The sequence below is a fragment of the Plodia interpunctella genome, chromosome 15 (genome assembly GCF_027563975.2).
Source record: "Plodia interpunctella isolate USDA-ARS_2022_Savannah chromosome 15, ilPloInte3.2, whole genome shotgun sequence".
Classification (NCBI taxonomy): domain Eukaryota; kingdom Metazoa; phylum Arthropoda; class Insecta; order Lepidoptera; family Pyralidae; genus Plodia; species Plodia interpunctella.
This window is the reverse complement of record NC_071308.1, coordinates 6,273,411-6,294,015: the sequence shown is the minus strand read 5'-3', so window position 1 is coordinate 6,294,015 and position 20,605 is coordinate 6,273,411. Positions and strand designations below refer to the sequence as shown.

At 34.0% G+C, this 20,605-nt stretch overlaps 1 protein-coding gene across 10 annotated transcripts in view; it reads left to right on the top strand.

Annotated features, from left to right (window-relative positions):
• The window catches only part of Fur1 (Furin 1), a 150,738-nt gene that overhangs the window by 112,804 nt on the left and 17,329 nt on the right, over positions 1-20,605 (top strand). For all 10 annotated transcript variants that reach the window (XM_053755337.2, XM_053755333.2, XM_064436427.1 and 7 more), the window contains exons 3-7: positions 4,602-4,779; positions 5,237-5,397; positions 7,351-7,479; positions 11,681-11,846; positions 17,222-17,394. In XM_053755337.2, the coding sequence (XP_053611312.1) occupies positions 4,602-4,779; positions 5,237-5,397; positions 7,351-7,479; positions 11,681-11,846; positions 17,222-17,394 (807 nt within the window). The remainder of the gene's footprint in view (positions 1-4,601; positions 4,780-5,236; positions 5,398-7,350; positions 7,480-11,680; positions 11,847-17,221; positions 17,395-20,605) is intronic.

The following is a 20,605-nucleotide window of genomic DNA, read 5'->3' as shown; positions in this document are numbered from 1 at the left end:
TTTTTATCGTGTTCACACTTTGGAGGGCGAATGGGGAATAGCACGTGAACTGTGGTAGAATACTGCTTAGTGACTACCGCAAATGTAGGTACATTTATTTGGGACAAAGGCCACTGGAGCAGAGAGCCCTTTGAAAGTAAAACAGTGATTCATTAGCGAGGTTTTTGAATGGCAAATTTTAGGTTGGAAACTGACTGTCACTTAGAATTGGAAGGGAAAGGAATTATGTTCAATAGCTTGATATTGGGATGTATTTTAGTTTCGAAAGTTAAAATATATTAATTTTAAAGATATAAATATGTATACATATACAAGGACAAATCACACAGATTGAGTTAGCCCCAAAGTAAGTCCGAGACTTTATGGGATACAACTCAACGATACTTATATTAGTTTTTGTTAAACACAATAAATTATAAAAAATAGCATTATGTAGTGTAATAAGTAAAAAAATGTTATAACTGTAGCGACTTCTACAAGCATGTATGGGATGACGACTGCACGGCGCTATAAATAAGATTTTCACGCCTGCGCCACACGGCCGTCACTGCATTTCTGCGAGCGTTGAGACAGATCGAACATATTTATGCAGTGGACCCCTAGCAGCAATCGGCGGTAAAATAAATCGCAATTTGTGATTGGTTATCATCATTTCTTATACGATTATAATGTTGTAATCTGTCAAAATATAGTCTGATTTTCTACTACAGTTCGCGTTTCATTTCTACAGTATACTCTCCAACATAACAAAATTACTTGTGTATTTCCAAGTGACCGCATTAAATACAAAGGTCGCTTCTTCGTAACAAGTTTTCAAAACTGCAAACAAATCCATTTAAAAGTTTTATTAGTTCCATTTTTGTAACCATTTTCGACGTTGGTATACATAGTAAGGTATCCAGTTAATGTGTTTACCTGCCTTGGTTAACAAAATAATAGTGGAAGTGTCGGCAGCGGGGGCGCCATCTCGGAAAGTTTCCCAATTTTCATCAAGAAATAATTTGTATGTAATCGTTTTTAAGGAAAGTAATATTTTTCAGAAGAGAGCCGCCTATAAGCGCGGCAAATGTTTTGAATTTTCATCATAATTTATAAATAGAAGTAGCCATAAAGATACAAAAAAATTGCTTCTTAAAAATACCTGGTCGTGACAAGACTTAATATCCTGTTATATGTTTGCTTTGGAAGTATATTGACGAAATATATTTTTTGTCCCGTGTTACGTCAAAATCAATTTGGAATCTCATAAAAGGTTACCTCTTAGAAACATACCATGCCCAAGCAAAGGTACGAATGAAATGAAATATTTCGATATGCGCAAATTAAAATAAGGGTAGGTAACGTTTCATACAAATTCTATTTTAGCCAAATACCAATTAACTTCAATAATTTAGTTGTGTATGCAATTAAGTATTTGCTGATTCAAGTCAAGTGTAAATTTACCTTTACAACTTTTCGTTTGTTTTCGAAGTCTTCTATCGACGTTTTATTAATTTTACATTTACGTAAGCTATTCTTCTGTATGTCCTTATTTTATGACGTGGCTTTGAAATCTGAACAACGCAATATCACTGGTAATGCATGTCTGAATGTGTGCGTAAGGGAATGTAATATCTTTATTTTAGTACGGAATGCGACGTAAAAGACATCATCGTAAGGGAGGAGTGGATAATAAAATTATTCATACGTACGACTCCGCAATGCAGTTAATAACCGACTCAATGCGCTTCATGTGGAAAAACTTCGATAGCTTTCGTCGTTTTTCCAAAAAATTCAACATCTTAATTTTCTTTGTATAATCGTTTATTTTTAGTATGTGAACTTTATTGCAGCACTTAAAAACTTAAGTATAGACGGACTGGCATTTTCTGTCAGTCAAACTTTCGGACCATAATGTATATGGCAAAAAGTAGATACAAAATAAAAGTTAATATAAATCGATTAACCGGAATATTATTTGCGTGATATATAAATAACGTAAGCTAAAAGGGACGAAATCCACTCGCAATTTTCCATTCTTGTTGCCTATAAATCAACGCCGAGCCTCATCGCACAGTGTTGAATTTCACATAAATTACACTACTTTAATGAAAATTAATATTTCGTTTGTACGCGAAGTTGTTTGCGATTGTACTTTATAAATGCTGATTAGGTTTCAAAATATAAGGTCGGACTAAAAAGGCCATAAAATTTTGCAATTTATAGACTAGACTTTCTCTGGCACAGAATATAGGAGTAGGCAGCTTAAAGTGCACGTTGGTCGTGTATTGGATCGAAATTGGTATGATATAATTTATTCAACTTTAGTGCATAAACGGAATAATGGTGAATGTAAAAATGATGACACTAATATAACCATGCAAAAGACCTGCCCTGAATTAATCCTGATTAAAACTAAAAATTAAGGTATTGTCAATGACCTAGTGCCTAAAATAAAGTAATCTTAAAACTCGCGTTTCAATATTTTTTGTTTATTTACAAATCAAATACATTCTCTTTTAAAATGGTAAAAATACTCAATTGCTTAAAGATAATGTTACTAAGATTCGATCCTATAATAAAACAAACAAATTCAAAATATGATTATCTCATTATATCCACATTATATTTGCCATAACCAAGGAAGAGACAAGACGCTCAGTCGTCATAAATATAAGTTTAAGCGGCGCAAAGATAATATTACATTATTAAGTGCATAAATTCCGGCGGCTTACAATCCTCCGCAGACCACTATGCAGTAATATTTTGCCACTAACTTTACGTTACGATACTTTTATGTCTTGTGCAAGTGCAGACGCCATAGTAATGTTGTACATCAGTTCCTTTAAATATTGTTATTGTGAATTTGTTTTGTGGACGCTCTGGTTACAAGGTACAATATTTTTTATGATATAACATTGTATACGTGTAGTAAATTTATTAAATCGAAATTGAACATATGAAATATTATATTTAATGTGTGTGTCTCACCAACTAACTGATGTGTCTAAAACATATCAACTACTTTCCATTCTGTACGGAACAACATTTGTTTGGTTCTAAGGGAGTATTATACATATACCTCTACTTAATTTAAGTTAATTTTATTTAAGAACGAACACATTTTTACCAACTTTTCCTATTATAAAATCTCCCAAATCATTTTGATCGTAAATAGCTTTTGCCGTGTTAAGCGATAACCGCGTTCAATTTAACGCGGTCACGTCGGCTACTTTTGGATATGGCGTTCCCAATTTGAATAAAAATCGCACTATTATTAAAATTTCAACCCTGAATTAAATTGTTAATTGTTGATTCCAAGAAGTGCTTCCTGAATCATAATGATTCTATTCTCATTTCTATTTTATATTTAAGATAATATTTTACTAAAATATATAAAGCTTTAGCACTCTTCAAGGCAAATCCGGGATGTAAATTTATGTTATGTGCCCACTTGAAGGTTTTGTTTTATTGTTGCTAACAATTTAATTTTTTTAACCGGAAAAAAAAATCCTTGAAATTCATCTGGTGGTTAAGTGGAAATTACAGCATAACAAACGTCTATCAAATCATCCGACAAAGATTTTAATTTTACAACTACTCGTAAGGGTTGCACCGTCAACCTTAACGTGCGCAGAAAACTACGCCTATTTTATTACTATTTTATTTATTGACGAGCTCGGTGGCGCAGTGGTAAAGTGCTTGCCACTGAACCGAGAGGTCCTGGGTTCGATCCCCGGTCGGGTCATGATGGAAAATGATCTTTTTCTGATTGACCCGGGTCTTGGATGTTTATCTATATATGTATTTGTTATAATATATAGTATCGTTGAGTTAGTATCCCATAACACAAGTCTCGAACTTACTTTGGGGCTAGCTCAATCTGTGTGATTTGTCCTCATATATTTATTTATTTATTTATTTATTTATTTATTTATTTATTTATTTATTTATACCTCAGCGTTAAAATCAACGTCAAAGTTGACGGTGCAATTCACCCTAATTGTTCACCTCTTTCTACCTGTCATATTTTTATGGGGATAAATATATAACGACGATAGAAAATTACAATTTTGTTCTACTACGAAATATAAATATATAAGTTAGGTACTTATAATATATTCTTATATATTCTTTATTCTCATATACTTCGGCAAAAATCGTAACCAAAAACAAAGCAAATCTACAACAATCGACAGCGGTATCGTTGTAATTTTAGGTGTGCTTTAAATTGGGATTAAATTTTCATGATCGTTTACTATATTCTGCCTAAAACAATAAATGAGTGTTGTTCGCCTTAATTATTTCTCCTATATACCCTTTTACCCCTATTTTATTCGATTCGAATACATGCTATTTTTTTACATAATCCATCTATTATGTTTTCCTTGTTCCTTTGCTCCCATAGATAAAAGAATATGTTTGCTCCTATATTTTCTCCCATTATTATTATCTAAGAATCTATACACATAAAGCGTCAAGAGTCCAGGGTCCGCTCTTTAACGTGTCTTCTCTTCTAAATTTGGCACCAATACGACACACAGTATTATATTTGGCGCCATCCAGGTCTTTCAATGTGCAGCATAGATAACATACTAATTGTATTAATCTGTTTGTTCCAGATATTCGACAATCACTACCATTTCCACCATCATTCTGTAGCGAAGCGGTCGCTTGCGCCGGCGCACGACCACCACGGCCGACTGGAAGCCGACAATCGAGTCCACTGGGCGAAGCAGCAGCGAGTGCTGTCCAGAAAGAAGAGAGATTTCATCCCTTTACATGACAGCTCTTCTACAGGTAAGACAGAATAGATAAACCGTTTCTATTATTTAGGCATAATATACATACAAGAAGAAGAGATTTCTTCAGAAATAAGTAGATCCCTTGTACTTTTTTATTGTATTATTTTTTTCTGTGTTTTTTATGTGTACATAAACCTATAAATAAATAAATACATAGTCTTTACGTGCGCCAGTCACAAATAAACGTTTGATGCCGATATAAAGTATGTATTTATGAAAAAAAAAGAGTTAACATTCACTTTGTTCTCCATATTCATCTATGTGGAACGCCAGAGCTGCAGCAGTAGGGACGTATAATGACTGATGACGATGTTGATGATACATCAGCGAAAGAGAAATTAGTTATATTGAATGTCAGTTAACAACTCAGTTGTTCAAAATCTGTGTGGTTTTAGCTACAAAATGAAATGAAATTGAACAATTCTTAGTCTTCTATATCTCCTCTTTTCCAGCTGAAACCAAGCCAATGGACGTGCCTTCTCCCTCCACCGCCACGAAGCGAGACGCGGGCTCGAAGCGGGAATACCAGCTTCTCCGCGCGAAGGGCCGGCCGCGAATGTCAGACACTAAGTTCCAGTTGAACGACCCCAAGTGGCCTCACATGTGGTATCTGGTGAGTTTCATTTTTTATGGAGCGAATCTTGGAGGGTTCCAAATAGAATTACCAGCTGTTGTGTCGTGTAGGGTCGGTATTAGACGTTAGTAGTAAGATGGTTCGTGTTAGACTCCTTTATTCGAGTTTATTGCAAGTAACCTCACATCTTCTTAAACTACTCTTACAATACAAGAGTCAAAGACTAGCTGCGGTTCTTCGATAACAAGTTACACCTGTGTGTCCAAGTGGCCCACTTATGGTACTAGCTATTACCTGTATGTTCGCCCGCGGTAAATTATATTTACTTAACACTTTATAATTAATGTCAAAATGTTAGTCAATGAAACTAAAATTATAAATAAAAACAAAAATTGAATTAAATTTACCTTTAAATTAATTTACGCCGTTTAATTAATGTATCACGTTTTATCAAAAACTTTTTCGAATGATGTCAGGCAAACAATTGAAATCCTGTTATTTGAACAATATACACTGATTACAAAAATAATAATTCCAATAACTCTTCAGCATTCGAAAAGTATACATTATTTAGTCTGTAAATGGTTGTCAGAATTTTTAAACTAAAAATTGGAATTGTAAAAATATCTGCAACCGAAGAGAAATGAAATGAAATATCAGCCGCAGAGCAGTTCGTACGAATTGCTTTGTAAAAAACAATTTCAGAATCAACGATGCACGCCATTCCAATGTGCGTATAAAAAACTAATGGAAACTTTTGGATGTAATGGAAACTCATGGAATTTTTCCATCAAAAAATACTTGCACGTTTAACGAATCTAACAATAACAGAAACAAGCAATTTTTTCGCGATTAAAGTTCGATATCGTAATGATCTCGGATTAACTTTCATCTACTGAAGTAATAATAATAAATAAGGAAAAAAAAGCAGCAGCTTAATAATAATAAATTTCCATAAAATTAGACTCCTTTTGCTAATAAAATGCAAAGGCAAATTGATTCTGAAAAAATTCTCCCAATTATACCACCTCGTTACGTATTTAACTTGAGTTTAACAAGTTTTCTAAAACAACTTTTAACAAGCGAGAATATCAATTCCAATAAAAAATTCAGCATATTTCCACTTCCAATACCAAAGTAGGAAATTAACATATTTTTTTTCTCGTTCTAAGCAAGAGACGAACCTCTTCAATATTTTATGAACAACGCGAACTTTCGTAAGAAAATTAACCTTTTAAGTGTTCGGAATCGAATAAAATATGCAATAGATTTACATTTTAAAAGAGCTCTTGGAACTCTTGTGGTTCCAACGACGACCTCGGTGGCGCAGTGGTAAAGTCAGTCTTGCCACTGAACCGAGAGGTCCTGGGTTCGGTCCCCGGTCGGGTCATGATGGAAAATGATCTTTTTCTAATTGGCCCGGGTCTTGGATGTTTATCTATATATGTATTTGTTATAAAATTTAATATCGTTGAGTTAGTATTCCATAACACAAGTCTCAAACTTACTTTGGGGCTCAATCTATGTGATTTGTCCTAATATATTTATTTATCCAGTCCAGTCCTTTCCAGGTCAAAAGGCTCCTCTAACGGACGCCAAGCTTCATGGTTTTGTAATTCTTCTCCATAATGAGCCTCTAATTTTGGAAAACAAACTCTTATCTCATCTTTGCGTGTTCCCCCCAACGCTCATAGTTAGCCCAAAGCTCAGGGTTAGCGTAAAAATATTGCCATCAAATTTGGAAGATTTGACTATGATTTTACAACCGGCCGCTCGCCTGATGTCAAACCTCTTTGAGAATGGTATTGTTGCCTATCAGTTTTTAAGGTGTTTCTTAGTCGCCTCGAACGTCATCCGCGGGAGGATATCGTGTGGTTATATTCTAAGGCGCAACCACACACCCTTTATATATATAGCAATTCTATGGTAATAAGCGGATTAAGAATTTAGTTATGTGTGTGACTTATATTCAGTCCAATTGTTTTTAAACAGAATCGCGGTGGCGGATTGGACATGAACGTGATACCAGCATGGCGGGAAGGTATAACTGGCAGAGGAGTGGTCGTCACCATCTTAGATGACGGCTTGGAGACCGACCATCCGGATTTAGTCGCTAATTATGTAAGTATCAAAGACAAAGATTATTTATGTAAACGTTAGCTTACACTATTTGCAATGTGGTGTCGAAAGAAACTTAGTTCTATATTTCACCGGCTATGGGTATGAAAGCATACTATCATCATTCAAAATCAAAAATAAATCATTACATTGATCAGTTTTTGTTTATTCCATTCTATTTACAGTCTAAATAGACTGTAAATAGAATGGATCGATAAACTCAAATAAAAAGATCTTAATGTAAATACATTAAGATCTTTTTATTATGTTTTGTTAATTTAGTTAGGTAAATACCTAAACAAAAAACAATTGTGAACGGAAAAGATCCACCTTCAAAACCTACTCGTGTCACTCGAATTTGTAAATGAATCTGTCACTATACTTTAAGAGTCTTGGTAAGCAATGAATACAATTGTATTCATTGCTTAAACACATCGCCTTTCCACTCTCGTGTTGACCGGTCCATTGTTATAATTCAGCTTTATGTTTTGCTGATGAAATACAAAATAAAATTAATAATAGCCTGTACTCGACTTCGAACTACAAATATTTTAAATATAAGGATGTATTTACAGTACAGACTGATATTAATTTTATTAACTCGCATAAGCGTTAAATCAGCCGCTAAATAGCACTTACGGCTGAATAGAACAGTTACTATAGAGCTTTACGACTTAAACCACTCGTAGCTCGTCTTCATTAGCTCCGAGTTTATCGACTTAATTCTCATAACTAACGGATGTTTGTGAATAAACCACACTCAAATGTTCGAAATGACTCAGGTTCGGTTGCATCAGTCATTGACGTTAACTTTAATCTGCGAAGAAACACGCAAAGTACACCATTGTATATAACTAAACGGCGGCGGCGCGCAGGTTAATGTTAACGTCAAAGTTGACTGGTGCAACCCAACTTTAGATATTTCGGTATGGGATCTTCATAATATATTTTCATCTTTCTCTTTCTTAGAATTAACTGAGCTATACATTGACAAACTAATATGTGCATATTTAAACACGTGTAATACTTGATGTAATTTCTAATATCGTGTTTATTTTCACAAACAATCATACAATGCCACTAACCGCAGCGAAATAGCTTTTCAGTGACAGGTTGAGTTGTTTACTATATTATTCTTACAAAACAAACTATTAACCAAATACCAACTATATATTTATATCGATAAATTTAATTTACATTGAGTTGATTAATAAAAGCAACAGTACCAATGGTATAAGCGACACTGTTTTATATCCCTATGGTATCGAAAGTATTATATATTCTACTAAGAGGATATGTTTCTACTTGAGCCTTACGAGGCTGCCTAATCCGGAAATATGAAACAAAATATTAAAGCAGATTGGACATTAAAACAATCGAAGTACAAAATAATAAAACAAAATGGAACCCGACTTGTAACGTACCACTTCTTATTACAAGTCAACAAACTCTTATTTCTCCTGAAAACGGTACGAATCCTCTTACAGAAACTTATATAAAATATATACCTACGACAGAATGGGAGAACAGCAACCGAAAATGGCCCTGAAAGAGATTGGAGCAAAATGTGCACTTCGCAAAATGATCGCCTGTATTTTTGTTATGAAATTAATAAAATATTATCATTTGTAAATAGTATTTATATCATAGTAATAGTAATTATACATAATTTTTTATTTAAAAAATGGTAAGCCCTTCTGGCATAAGGGACCATAGGGACCAACACTGTTTGAATCAGTTTCTTTCGGCATTTCTTCTCAGCAGTGGTCGTTCCGAAATGCTAGTAGTTTGTAGCTTTGGTAAACATCATTTAATTTAGAATATGACGTGAAAAAGTGCTTGTGAAGGCTTAATTTCTGAATAAATGATTTGATTTTGAGTAAAAAGTTAAAATTCAAAAAGGAGAACAATCTCTTTTTTGAATTCCAACTTTTTACTATTTATGTATGAGTAAAATATTTTCATATGGAGATGTTGTCAACTCCATATGGAAATATTTTACTAACACATTCTACTATGTACCCATCCGCTTTATCCATCCATAAGGCTTTAAATGGCTATTGATAATGATGATGAATACGTTCTACTTGAATCATATGTCAATTTTGTACCTATACAGGATCTCAATAAGGCCAATGACAGGACAATGACTGTACCCAGTTGTAGGTCGAATATAATGTTGTCGTTGCTTTTGACTCGAAAATAGAGAAAAGTGGACGAATGGGAAATGTTCGTTTTGCATCAAGTGTACATTTTGAGGAGTGTACATTACGCGCCAAACTCTCTGAAAGACATTCATTTGTGAAGTACGCATTACGCATCATCGCCACAACGCCGATAAAGAAACTGGGCCAAGAGTTTGAAAACGTGTCGCCTAAAAGCGGGAACAAAGCGGTTTCGAATTACGCGATTCATCTCTTTCCGCCTTTAATTTCACTGTTGGTTTGCAAAAAACAGGTAATTGAGTCGTTAGGCTCATATTAGGTGTACCGTGTAACATAGATACTTAATACACGTGGATTTACTACCTCCATAGGTATGGCCAAATATTTTGAAGGCAATTCTTGTCTTCTGAGGCATATAAAAATAATAGCGACTTAAATCAAATTGGTTGAATTTATAATGCCTTTATAAGTGATTATTAATTTCCCCATGGAGATTCTAAACTTAGAAATTGTATTTGCTTAATATAAAAGTTTAGAAACTGTATAAAATTGGCATTTCATTCAGATTCATGTCAAATGCACTGGAATTACTTATTGTTTTTTTTTAATCTTCGATGTATAAAATCCTCAAATATTATAGACTGAGGTTTTTGCTAAACAATTCTACAAAATTTAATAAATAATCCTACACATCGACTGAGTCATTACGAAATTTATTTACTGGATGTTTCTCTAGACGAAACTGGCCACGTAGCTTTTCGATTCTGCTTCATAATCGGCTTTTTGCATAATACAATTAGCACTGTAACGAGTATTGAGCTCCCATCAAAGGATTCAAAGAGAGCAGTCACAAAAGAATTTATTCCGGATAGTTCCAAAGGAGATCCGAGATACATGTTCTGAGAAATGGCTTAAAATAAAGGCTTCAGCATTTACAGACTGTTTTTTATCTATAAAAAATCTTTATTCACATACAGTCTTATATCTTGATGAAATGATCAAATATTCATCTGTGTTACTCAGCATACTTACGAAAACGATTATCTCTCTGGAATCAGTGGGAATTTTTGAATGGAATTTGCATTTTTAGGGAAGGAGATTTTTATCATTTGTTCAAAATTTTTATTATTAAAATATTGCTCTTTTTTATTAAATTTTAATTGAAATACTAATTTGATGCCTCCGTTTCTCTTCGTCAGCCGAAAATTGCGAGCTCTTGATAAATTTATCGAGATCTTTGTCACCGGCCCTTGATGTAGATAACTTAAAATTAATCCAATAAGCTCAGATGAAATTGAACATTTCTAAGGGGGTAATCAATTTACTGTGACGTCCTTATCTTCCAGTGAATTTCTCACATTTATTACAAAGAGGTTTCTTACTCAATTTAGGACTAGGTTTTCCTACAAATTAACTAAAGTATTATTTATCTTGTAGTAAGTCGTGTAAGTCCAGGAAACTTTGAGGTTTATATTGCTAAGATCTTGTCGTTAGTTTTTAATGCTAATTTCTGACTGAGTTTAACGCATGCTAAAATTAAGTTCAAGTAGAGTTAAAAGTTCTACTTAACTTGTAGACTAACTGAGAAGTGAATTTTATGTTGAGAGTGAATTTTTTTTTACGTTAGCAAACTTCTGCTGAGCGATTTTTTCGAAACAATATCTGTACGGAGCATCCATCATCATCTAATAAAAATTTTCCATTGCTCTCTATTGTTCTAATTCTATAACTAATTGCTTCATAAAAGAAAAATACACTTTTATTTGTCTGATGTCTCTCTCTCTCTGTAACTCTGTCTGGGTTTCCCTGGACCACTTCTTCTTTCTACCATTATTTCTATGATATATTATATACCTTCTAAACAATCGTTTCGTACCAAGTGTCCTAAAATTGGTACGGAGCACTATTAAAATGCTCGACATTAGGTAACATTTATTTTTTGTCAATAAATATTTTTGTATATGTAATAATAAATGTGTTTGGTGCATAAAGTGTTTTTACTTACATAATCAAATTCTTACCTCTATTTTTGTTTTCAGGACCCGATGGCATCTTACGACGTGAATGCCCACGACACGGACCCCCAACCACGGTACGACATGATAGACTCCAACCGGCACGGCACCAGGTGTGCCGGAGAAGTGGCTGCCACGGCCAACAACTCGCTGTGTGCCGTGGGCGTCGCCTTTGGTGCTAGCGTTGGTGGTAAGTGTTTCAGAACCTTTGTGGCTTGTTATAATGGCTCCCCCACAATGTCGCCGAACTAAGGCAGATACCGATGCTAATGACATACGAATTAAGTAGGGTCTTTCCGACAAAAGTTAAGGCACATTTGTTTAAGATAAATAACAGCATACATGCTAACAAAATAAACAATTAAGAAAACCTTAGTTGCATGCGTCTGTCTGTACGCGAGATGCTTAATTAACATTTTATAATTTATTTACTATATCATCTCACGTACAGTAGTATAGTAAATGTGTTGTATGCAAACGTTGCATATACCTAATACATAAATCATAAGAACCAACGGAAACAAATTTCGCAAAACTATGAACACAATTTTCGTTACCAAGTAATACTTTCCTTGGAACCGTTGGTATAACCGAAATGTCCGGTATATTAGTTTTAAATTTTTTGAACATCGCTCGTCACCAACGTCACGCGGAGCAATTTGTTTTTTTTTTTGACCAACACTTTCCTTTTCCATCAGGCAGAATGTTTTTTGCGCTGTAAACTTTCCACAGGTTCTTTATGGCCCCAAAAAGAACACGGTTTTATGATACGGAAAATAAATTTTATTGTAAATCTTTCCCTACAAATACGAGTACATTCTCTTGTTAGACGGTCTACGGATCTAAATTGGTTCGTTTTATCTGTTTCAGTTTCTCGAACTGCTTTTTTGTGTTCCAATTTGTTATTTATTTGCGATCTATATATAAAATTCTGTATTTTAAGACTTATTTTATGGTTCCAATTTAGTGAACATTGGTTTCATAGTATCAGTTATTCGTATGTATTTATCTATACCTCTGTCCTATGGCTTAAAATAACATGTTTGTGCTACTATTCACTTAAAATTCAACGAAATATCAGTATTATTTTACTTATTTATAATGATTAATGAAAAAGATGACCTGAATGGATTAGAAAATGAACGCCATAGTGCTTTCATATTTTTGTTTTATATGCTATTTTTAGCACGGCAAATAGAAATACAAAACTGGCTGCATCGTGACGTCACTATGTTAAATTTATACGTTGTCATTATATATTCTGGTCATTTTTTTACTGAAAATATAAAAGTTTAATGGGCTATGAAGGTTCAGCGCGAAGTATGTTTTAATAATAAATTACTTTGCTTTATCGAGTTGGAAAAATACACTGTCACTGGCGAGTCGCTGAAAATTTCATCGACAGCTAGAACATTTTTGTTTCCATTATTTTCTTTTTACTAAATCCTGTTTTATTGGTGAAACCTGCTACTACTTTATTGCTAAGATATTTTATATTGTTTACCGAACTCTAATAAGCTGTAAATAGCCTCTAGTGAGTTGACCCAAGATTAGCTCCCATCGAAGTAAAGAGTCAATGGTTACAGACCTGTTGTTTTAATATTTAACGTATGAATAATAACCAATAAGTACCAAATAAATTGACCAGGTTTCAATGTAGAGCTATGAAAATAACAGGGGAAACTTGGCATGTGGATGATGTTTTATATTATTTTTAAAATGGAATTAGTGATTTCAATAATTCCAGCAACTATTGATGATATTAGTGGCAGTTACCTTATCGTATAAGATTGTCGTTCCACAAAGTTTCATTGAAGCGATCTTCGAGCAAATTGTGGGGAAATCTGATTGAGCGCGAGCTGAATCAGGTTACCTTGTAGGTTTTATATTTTCAAGTTTTAACTTGGCTTCACTTGAAAATAATTTATGAAAATATCTTTGAAGTTATTATTAAGTTTGAGGGCCTGCATATTGGCCCTCAAACTGGACTAGACAAGTATATTCACATAAGACATTGTTTTAAAAATCGGCTAGCAAACCTAAAAGACATTTAGGTAAAAAGGCCGGACACCCCACATTATTGAGAATTTCGTGCAAAAAACCAAGTTATTTTAATAGAAATATTAATACAATGGAGTACCAAATCAGTCTAAGTTCTATATTGATCAGTCAAATTAAGTCGTCAATCAAAATTACTTACGCTCGCTCGTTAGAAATCGCAAGATTCGACTTAGAACTGAAAAAAGCCAAAAAACGGACACCGTTCATTTTGACACGCAATCAAGAAGCCTAACTATATTCACTTAAAATATATATTTGTAAAATGTCGCAATGTGTACTGTCGTTTATACTAAATACTACATATTTTCTCTTTGTTTCTGTGTGGCGATATGAAAATACCTTCCGGGCATGAAATTATTAAGACAGGAGTGTGTTTAACTTGCCTAATATGAGCTACTGTGTAAGTTTTACCCGCTTTATCTCATTTGTTTTTGTTTTTTCAAGAATGCGGGGAAAATACGTTTATATTTATTCTTGGAAGTTTTGTCGTGCAGTTTTTTATCCACGGATAAATCACACAGATTGAATTAGCTTAGTTCAGCGTGTTGGTTAACCTCAGCCGCAACGCCGAGCTCTATAAAAAAATCTATTCTCCGACATACATTTATTATAATAGGCAGGCTGATAGGCAACAATAGTATTTCTTAAGATCGTTGACATCATCAGGCGTCTGGTTCTTTAATTTTTTTAAAACAGAAACTGACCTTCGGTTCGACTCAGCCAAGAGAGCTCAGTTGACAGGTACAGGTGAAGGAGATATATATTTAGTTAGTACTAAATATGTATTTGCTGTATTGTAAATATTCAACTTTAATTTAACCGAATACAGTTCATATTGCACTGCAATTTCACCAGTTTAGTGCGTTCACGTCGTTTCATACTGACTACCTTCGAAATGGGGAGACAACTGTCTCAAACTGCTGAAGCGTTTGTCCATTCGACTACAGATTTAGTTAAGGCGCTATATTACATTTTTATCAAATTATTTTAATTCTGAGCGAAAAATAAAAACACATTTTAACCGATTATGCCACACTTGCCACTTTATTGGATAGTTTTCCATTACACAATGTAGTGACGGTTGACTAAATTGAAAACGGTGGCGATCAAAATCATAGCGTCTTAGACGACACACCATAGTATAGTAGTCCTAGACGTCCATTATATTTCTTGTAAGGTATTTATTTCCCTTTTGAGCTTGACTTCCATTAGTGATTCATATGTTGTATGATTGTACTTGGAAGTCGAGTAGTTTTCTCGTAATCTATTGTAATAAAAACTATCTTCAGGCAGTGATTGATAGCAGTCTATCACAGAAATTGGAACAGTCTATGAATTTTCTCAATTATAGTTTCTTCAAAGATCACCTAAATCAGATAAATACTTTTTCATGCTTACAATAAAACTACTTTATTTACCCTTTTATTTATAAAATATCTTTTCATTTTGTCACTATCGTACTTTACAATACATTGACATTGACAGAACGAGATATAACATATTTTACTTTAGTGTCTAACCATAAAAAAGTGAAATAGTGTAAGAGTACTAAGAAAAATAGTGCACAGTGATGCAAAGTCATATGCTACGTACGTAAATTATAGGTACGTACTCGAAGACATTTATTACTAAACTTGATGTTGCCTGAAGCTTCGCTACTGTGGTAATTTTGATATACCTAAAATATAGCCTATAGGAATCTTGAATAATGTAGATTTTTAAAGGTGAAAGAATTTTTGAAATTGGTTTAGTAGTTTCGGAGATTACCCGCCTCAAACATACAAACTCACAAAGGCTTACCTCTTTATAATAATAGTATAGATCACTCAAAATCTACTTGACCTATTCCTTGCTACCAGCAGTTTTAATTAATTTTGCACAGACATCAGGATATCTGTTAACCAGAGTTAATAAGCCAAGTTCTGTCAGGCTTGTCTCTGGTTCGACACGGACGATTATTCAAAGACATAGAGTGAAATCACACAGCTGGGACAAATTGCACGAGCTCCACAGACCGCAATATGACGTGTGAATTTTGGCGCCGCCATTTTGAATCTCGGCGCCATTTTGATTACAATAAGATGTTTGGAGATATTCTAGCCATACTTAAGTTTTGAAACTTCTAAGAATTGGGATAATGCAATTTAATTTATAAATTCAGACTGTTTATTTTCAATTTTCTATTTCTGTTGAAATCGTCTCTGTTGTGTCTAATTCTTCTGTTTACTGAATGTGAAAGTTTTAATAATTGTTGCCCTGCTACTGTAATAACTTGAATAAACGTAGCACTAATAGTAATAAAAAAGTATATTATATTTGTAATAAGATTTTTGGATTATATTCTTTTTGTGTGGTTAATTTCAATTTAAATTTGTTTTTTGTTGACGACCTCGGTGGCGCAGTGGTAAAGTGTTCGCCTTTGAACCGAGAGTTCCATGGTTCGATCCCCGGTCGGGTCAAGATGGAAAATTATATTTTTCTGATTGGCCCAGGTCTTGGCTGTTTATCTATATGTGTAGGTATTTATTATAAAATATAGTATCGTTGAGTTAGTATCCCATAACACAAGTCTCGAACTTACTTTGGGGCTAGCTCAATCTGTGTGATTTGTCCTAACATATTTATGCATTTATATCAGTTTTTTATTATTGCTGTTATAATTATTAATTTTAATTACTTAGTTATTTATCCGAGCCTTAATTAACGCTATATATTCTCTGTGTCCCTCCCCAACTTGTAAATCTAAGGAAAAGATTAGGAAAACGACATTTGATCAACGGTGGAAGTGGGCTTGCTGGAATATTACAGTTATCATTGAGTTGCTGTACAAAGTGTTAACTCCAGTGTCATTGTCTTAATCCCCAGGGAGGCAATATAAAGTTCTAAAGCCATTCGCGCAAAAACTTTCCAGTTGCAAAGAATTGGAAACTAGAGATAGCCAGAACAGGATCAGGAATTGAAGTGGATTTTAGAATTAATCCTTTAATTTATTAATTTGCAGATAATGCTATAAATAATAAAATAACGGCCCGTTCCGGCTTTGCTTGGGTTAAAATATAATAAATTATACACCTTTTATCTTGATCAGGAATCATAGTAACTATTGGTGAAAACCGATTGAAAATCCGTGCAGTAGTTTTTGAGTTTATCGCGAACAGACTAACAGACAGACGCGGTAGAGAACTTTGTTTTATAATATGTAAGGATAAGGTTAAGGATGGCATACATAGAAGGTTATTGACCAATATTCTGTGCAAAATGATGATAATAATTTATTTAAGTGAAGTGCAACCGTTAACGTTAATTTAACCAGTTACGTCGCAGACGTTACGACAAAATGGTGTACCTACTTTGCGTGTTCCTGTGTAGGTTAAAGTCAAAGTTGACTGGTGCAACTCACTCTTAGTTTCAAATATTAAGTCTTAATGACATAATTTAGAGCCTTTTCGAAGAAACCAAAAAGTACACAAAATCACGACCGTAACCGAAATATGTTGTCCTCAGGAGTAAGGATGTTGGACGGTGACGTCACAGACGCAGTGGAAGCCAGGTCTTTGAGTCTGAACCCTCAGCATGTGGACATCTACAGCGCCTCCTGGGGGCCTGATGATGACGGGAAGACAGTCGACGGGCCGGGAGAGTTGGCTACTAGGGCCTTCATAGAGGGAGTTACTAAGGTAAATGAGGATCATAAAGCAATAGACAGTATTGCCAGCACTGTCGACAACTTTTTGATGCAAAGTACTTGTATTGCTATCTCTTTCATTTGTGGTCCGACCTCCCTTTTTTATAATTTACAAGGAATATACATAGGTATAACTTGTGTAGACACCTTTCACCGCAAAAGAAGGGCTTATTACTTATTAACAGTTTCAACTAAGCCGCTTTTACTGAATCAAATCCAACTGAATAATTAAAAAAGCTCTTTGAGAAATTTATGTAAATTTAAAGATAAACTTACATAATCCTTTTGATAGAGATATTGTGATATAATATACTCTTATAGATACAGATAAAGTATCGCATCGTCACAGACTACATAAATTTGATTTTATTAGATTTTATTCAAGGACAAGAAGTAATCACATACTCACTAGGAAAACTTCGTAAGGAAATATGCACACTGGTGATATCAACTAAACAGTTCACCAGTGTGTACGTTTCCTCACGATGTTTTCCTTCAATAGTTTCACCATTCTCCTTGTAAGAGTCTTAAAAGTCAAGCCTTCTCGTAGTTGTCTAAAAATAAATAAGTAAGCACGAAAGTTTAACTTGGAGTTTTTGACGTTTTACATAAAACATTGTAGACCTGAAAAGGCTTTTGCAGAATTTATATAGTTTGTAATTCATACTTGAAAGAACTTTTTCAGCCTTGGGCACAATTGCACGACAGGGTGGTTTAAATGGGATGGCTTTCAGGCCGAATTAAGAATTACACAACTTAATAAGTTCCCTAATTGCGTATTGTTCCAAATTATACCGCTGCAAATAATTTTTTTGAAGTTGGGCCACGAGAAAATTCGTTCGGCGTGATATTTGTGCAAAATCGTCCGTCTGTCCAAATCTCTTACATAGTTTTCATCTAACATATTTTATCTGTATTCTTAACAACACACTTAAATATCTCAAATAATTGTAAGAATTGTCTTTCAACATGTTTACTCTAGATGCGGTGATTTAATTAAACTTACGTTAAACAAACCTAAGACTTTTTTTAAGTTTAAGTTCTCACCTAATTACTCACATCACCCATGAGAACAGTTGGAAATAAACGTGCGAACAGCATTTAAACCCTGTAAATTTACAACAATTAGAATCTTTGTACTTGTTTCACTGCATACTGTTTCCTAATTGTTATGTGTATATAAACCTAAACATAAATAAGATCATTCGGCTTTTAAATGAGGAGTACAATATTCTCGAAACTTGTTTTGGTGGCTCCATCGTCGGGCCTCAATTAACTGGACCCTAATCTCGGGGCATAGTACTCTGGGGTATTAAGGCGTCCAGCGTAAAAGATGAGGAAAAATGTTATTATTTAATCTTCTGACGCGCCAAAAATATTCTCCAGATGAGAGAAAAAAATTCCAGGCGTTTTTAATCTGAGTTATCAATTATTTGACGAAGGTAAGAAGTACCTAAGTAAGAACTGATAAATTTATTACTGACATTTATATATTCTGCTACGGCTGTTAGTACATACGTAGAATAGATTTATCGTATTACGTATGAAATGTAAAAAGTATGTATATACTGTGAAGTTTTAAGACACATTATAAGTTAGATATAACGTAAAACCAAATTAATACTTTATGTATTTCATCAAAAATAGAAAGGAAAATGTGTATTCGCCGTATAATCGAATATTCGAATATCTAATAAAAATTTGATAGACACATATATTCGCATGTAAATATAAAATAATGTTAACGAATGACACGAAATCATCATAAAACAACATGTAATATTTGTCCTTCCAAATATGTTTGCGCGTGGCATTTTTGTTTCCTTTACCGCCAATTTTCCTCTCGCAAATAAATGTTTTAAACATTACATCCCGTAAATATATGCCGTGCTCTCTCGCCCGGCAAGTATCATTCCCTTCCCTCGCGAATAAAAAGAGAAATTTTAACAAAAAACCTGCCAGCATGAAGATACTTTTTTAATTCACCAAACAAACGGGCATGAATGCCATTTATGAATGTACATGAGCATATTTTCGCACCGACTGTACTATCCACGGCAGCTGTATTAAACTGGCAACTTTAATTTGTCACTTTTTCAACTGTGCTGGATATTGGGCTTTATTTATATCGAATTAAGTCGTGTTATCGTTTGTTAGGGCTGTAATTTTATAACTAAGTTACTGAAGGGTGCACGCGGCAGTACCCGGCTTCAGAAATTTCTGTAATGATGCAATTATTTTCTCTCTTTCCCTACACTATACTCGTATGGTCAAGAGCTTGCCAGACGTAAAATTTGCATAATGTTCCCTTTTCAGCGAAACGTGTTTAGACAGGTCTCGTTAATGTCTTTTACGACACTATTCTTAACTAGAGATGAAAGAGACTCGTCTTCAATGAAACCATGATTTGAGTCTAAAACAGACTTCAGATATGTTTTCTTATAGTGTTACAGAAATATACCATTTTACTTGCTAAATGTTGCTGAACAGAAGATTCATTATTATGTGGCAATTGTACAAACTCACCTCTCTCTCTCTCTCTCTCACACATTTGCGTATTCCCGGTTATTTCCGGGGTCTTTAGCTATTTATATCAGCGCTCAAGATGAATCCAGTTTTATACGAGTGATTAAATCCTTACCGCTGCTTGTTGAGGTCAAATATAAACGATAAATATGGCTACGCTCCCTTGTTGCCCAAGAAACCTACGCAATGTTTTCTCATTTTGTAATTAAAATTGGAAGCTTTTTGAATATTATAAAAAGAAAAAGGAAGGAACGAAGGTCGATTCATATGTAGATTATAACCATATATAAGAAAAATATAAGAATTCGTCAATTTTTAAGTAAAACATTTATCAGAAAAATATTTTTACAAACCGATTATTGCTTCTTATTTTTTATGTTCGCAGATGTTCACATAAAATCAAACAGCTCCTGGGACAGATATTGCGTTTGACTGAAAATGATATATAATCATATACAACCGCATTATTTACTCGCTAAAAACTATTATTATTTAAAAGCTGAAATTTCAAGCCTAAAATGAAGCCTGTTTGTCATTCATACGACAAGTGGTTCGTTGTCGCAGTGCATATCACGACAAGCGTGCAGTCAGCTGGATAATTTAGTTCGCAACTGTCTCGGGCTTAGCAAATTAATGGCGCGCTCGGGACCAGTTGGTGCGTCAGAAATTAGAATGTT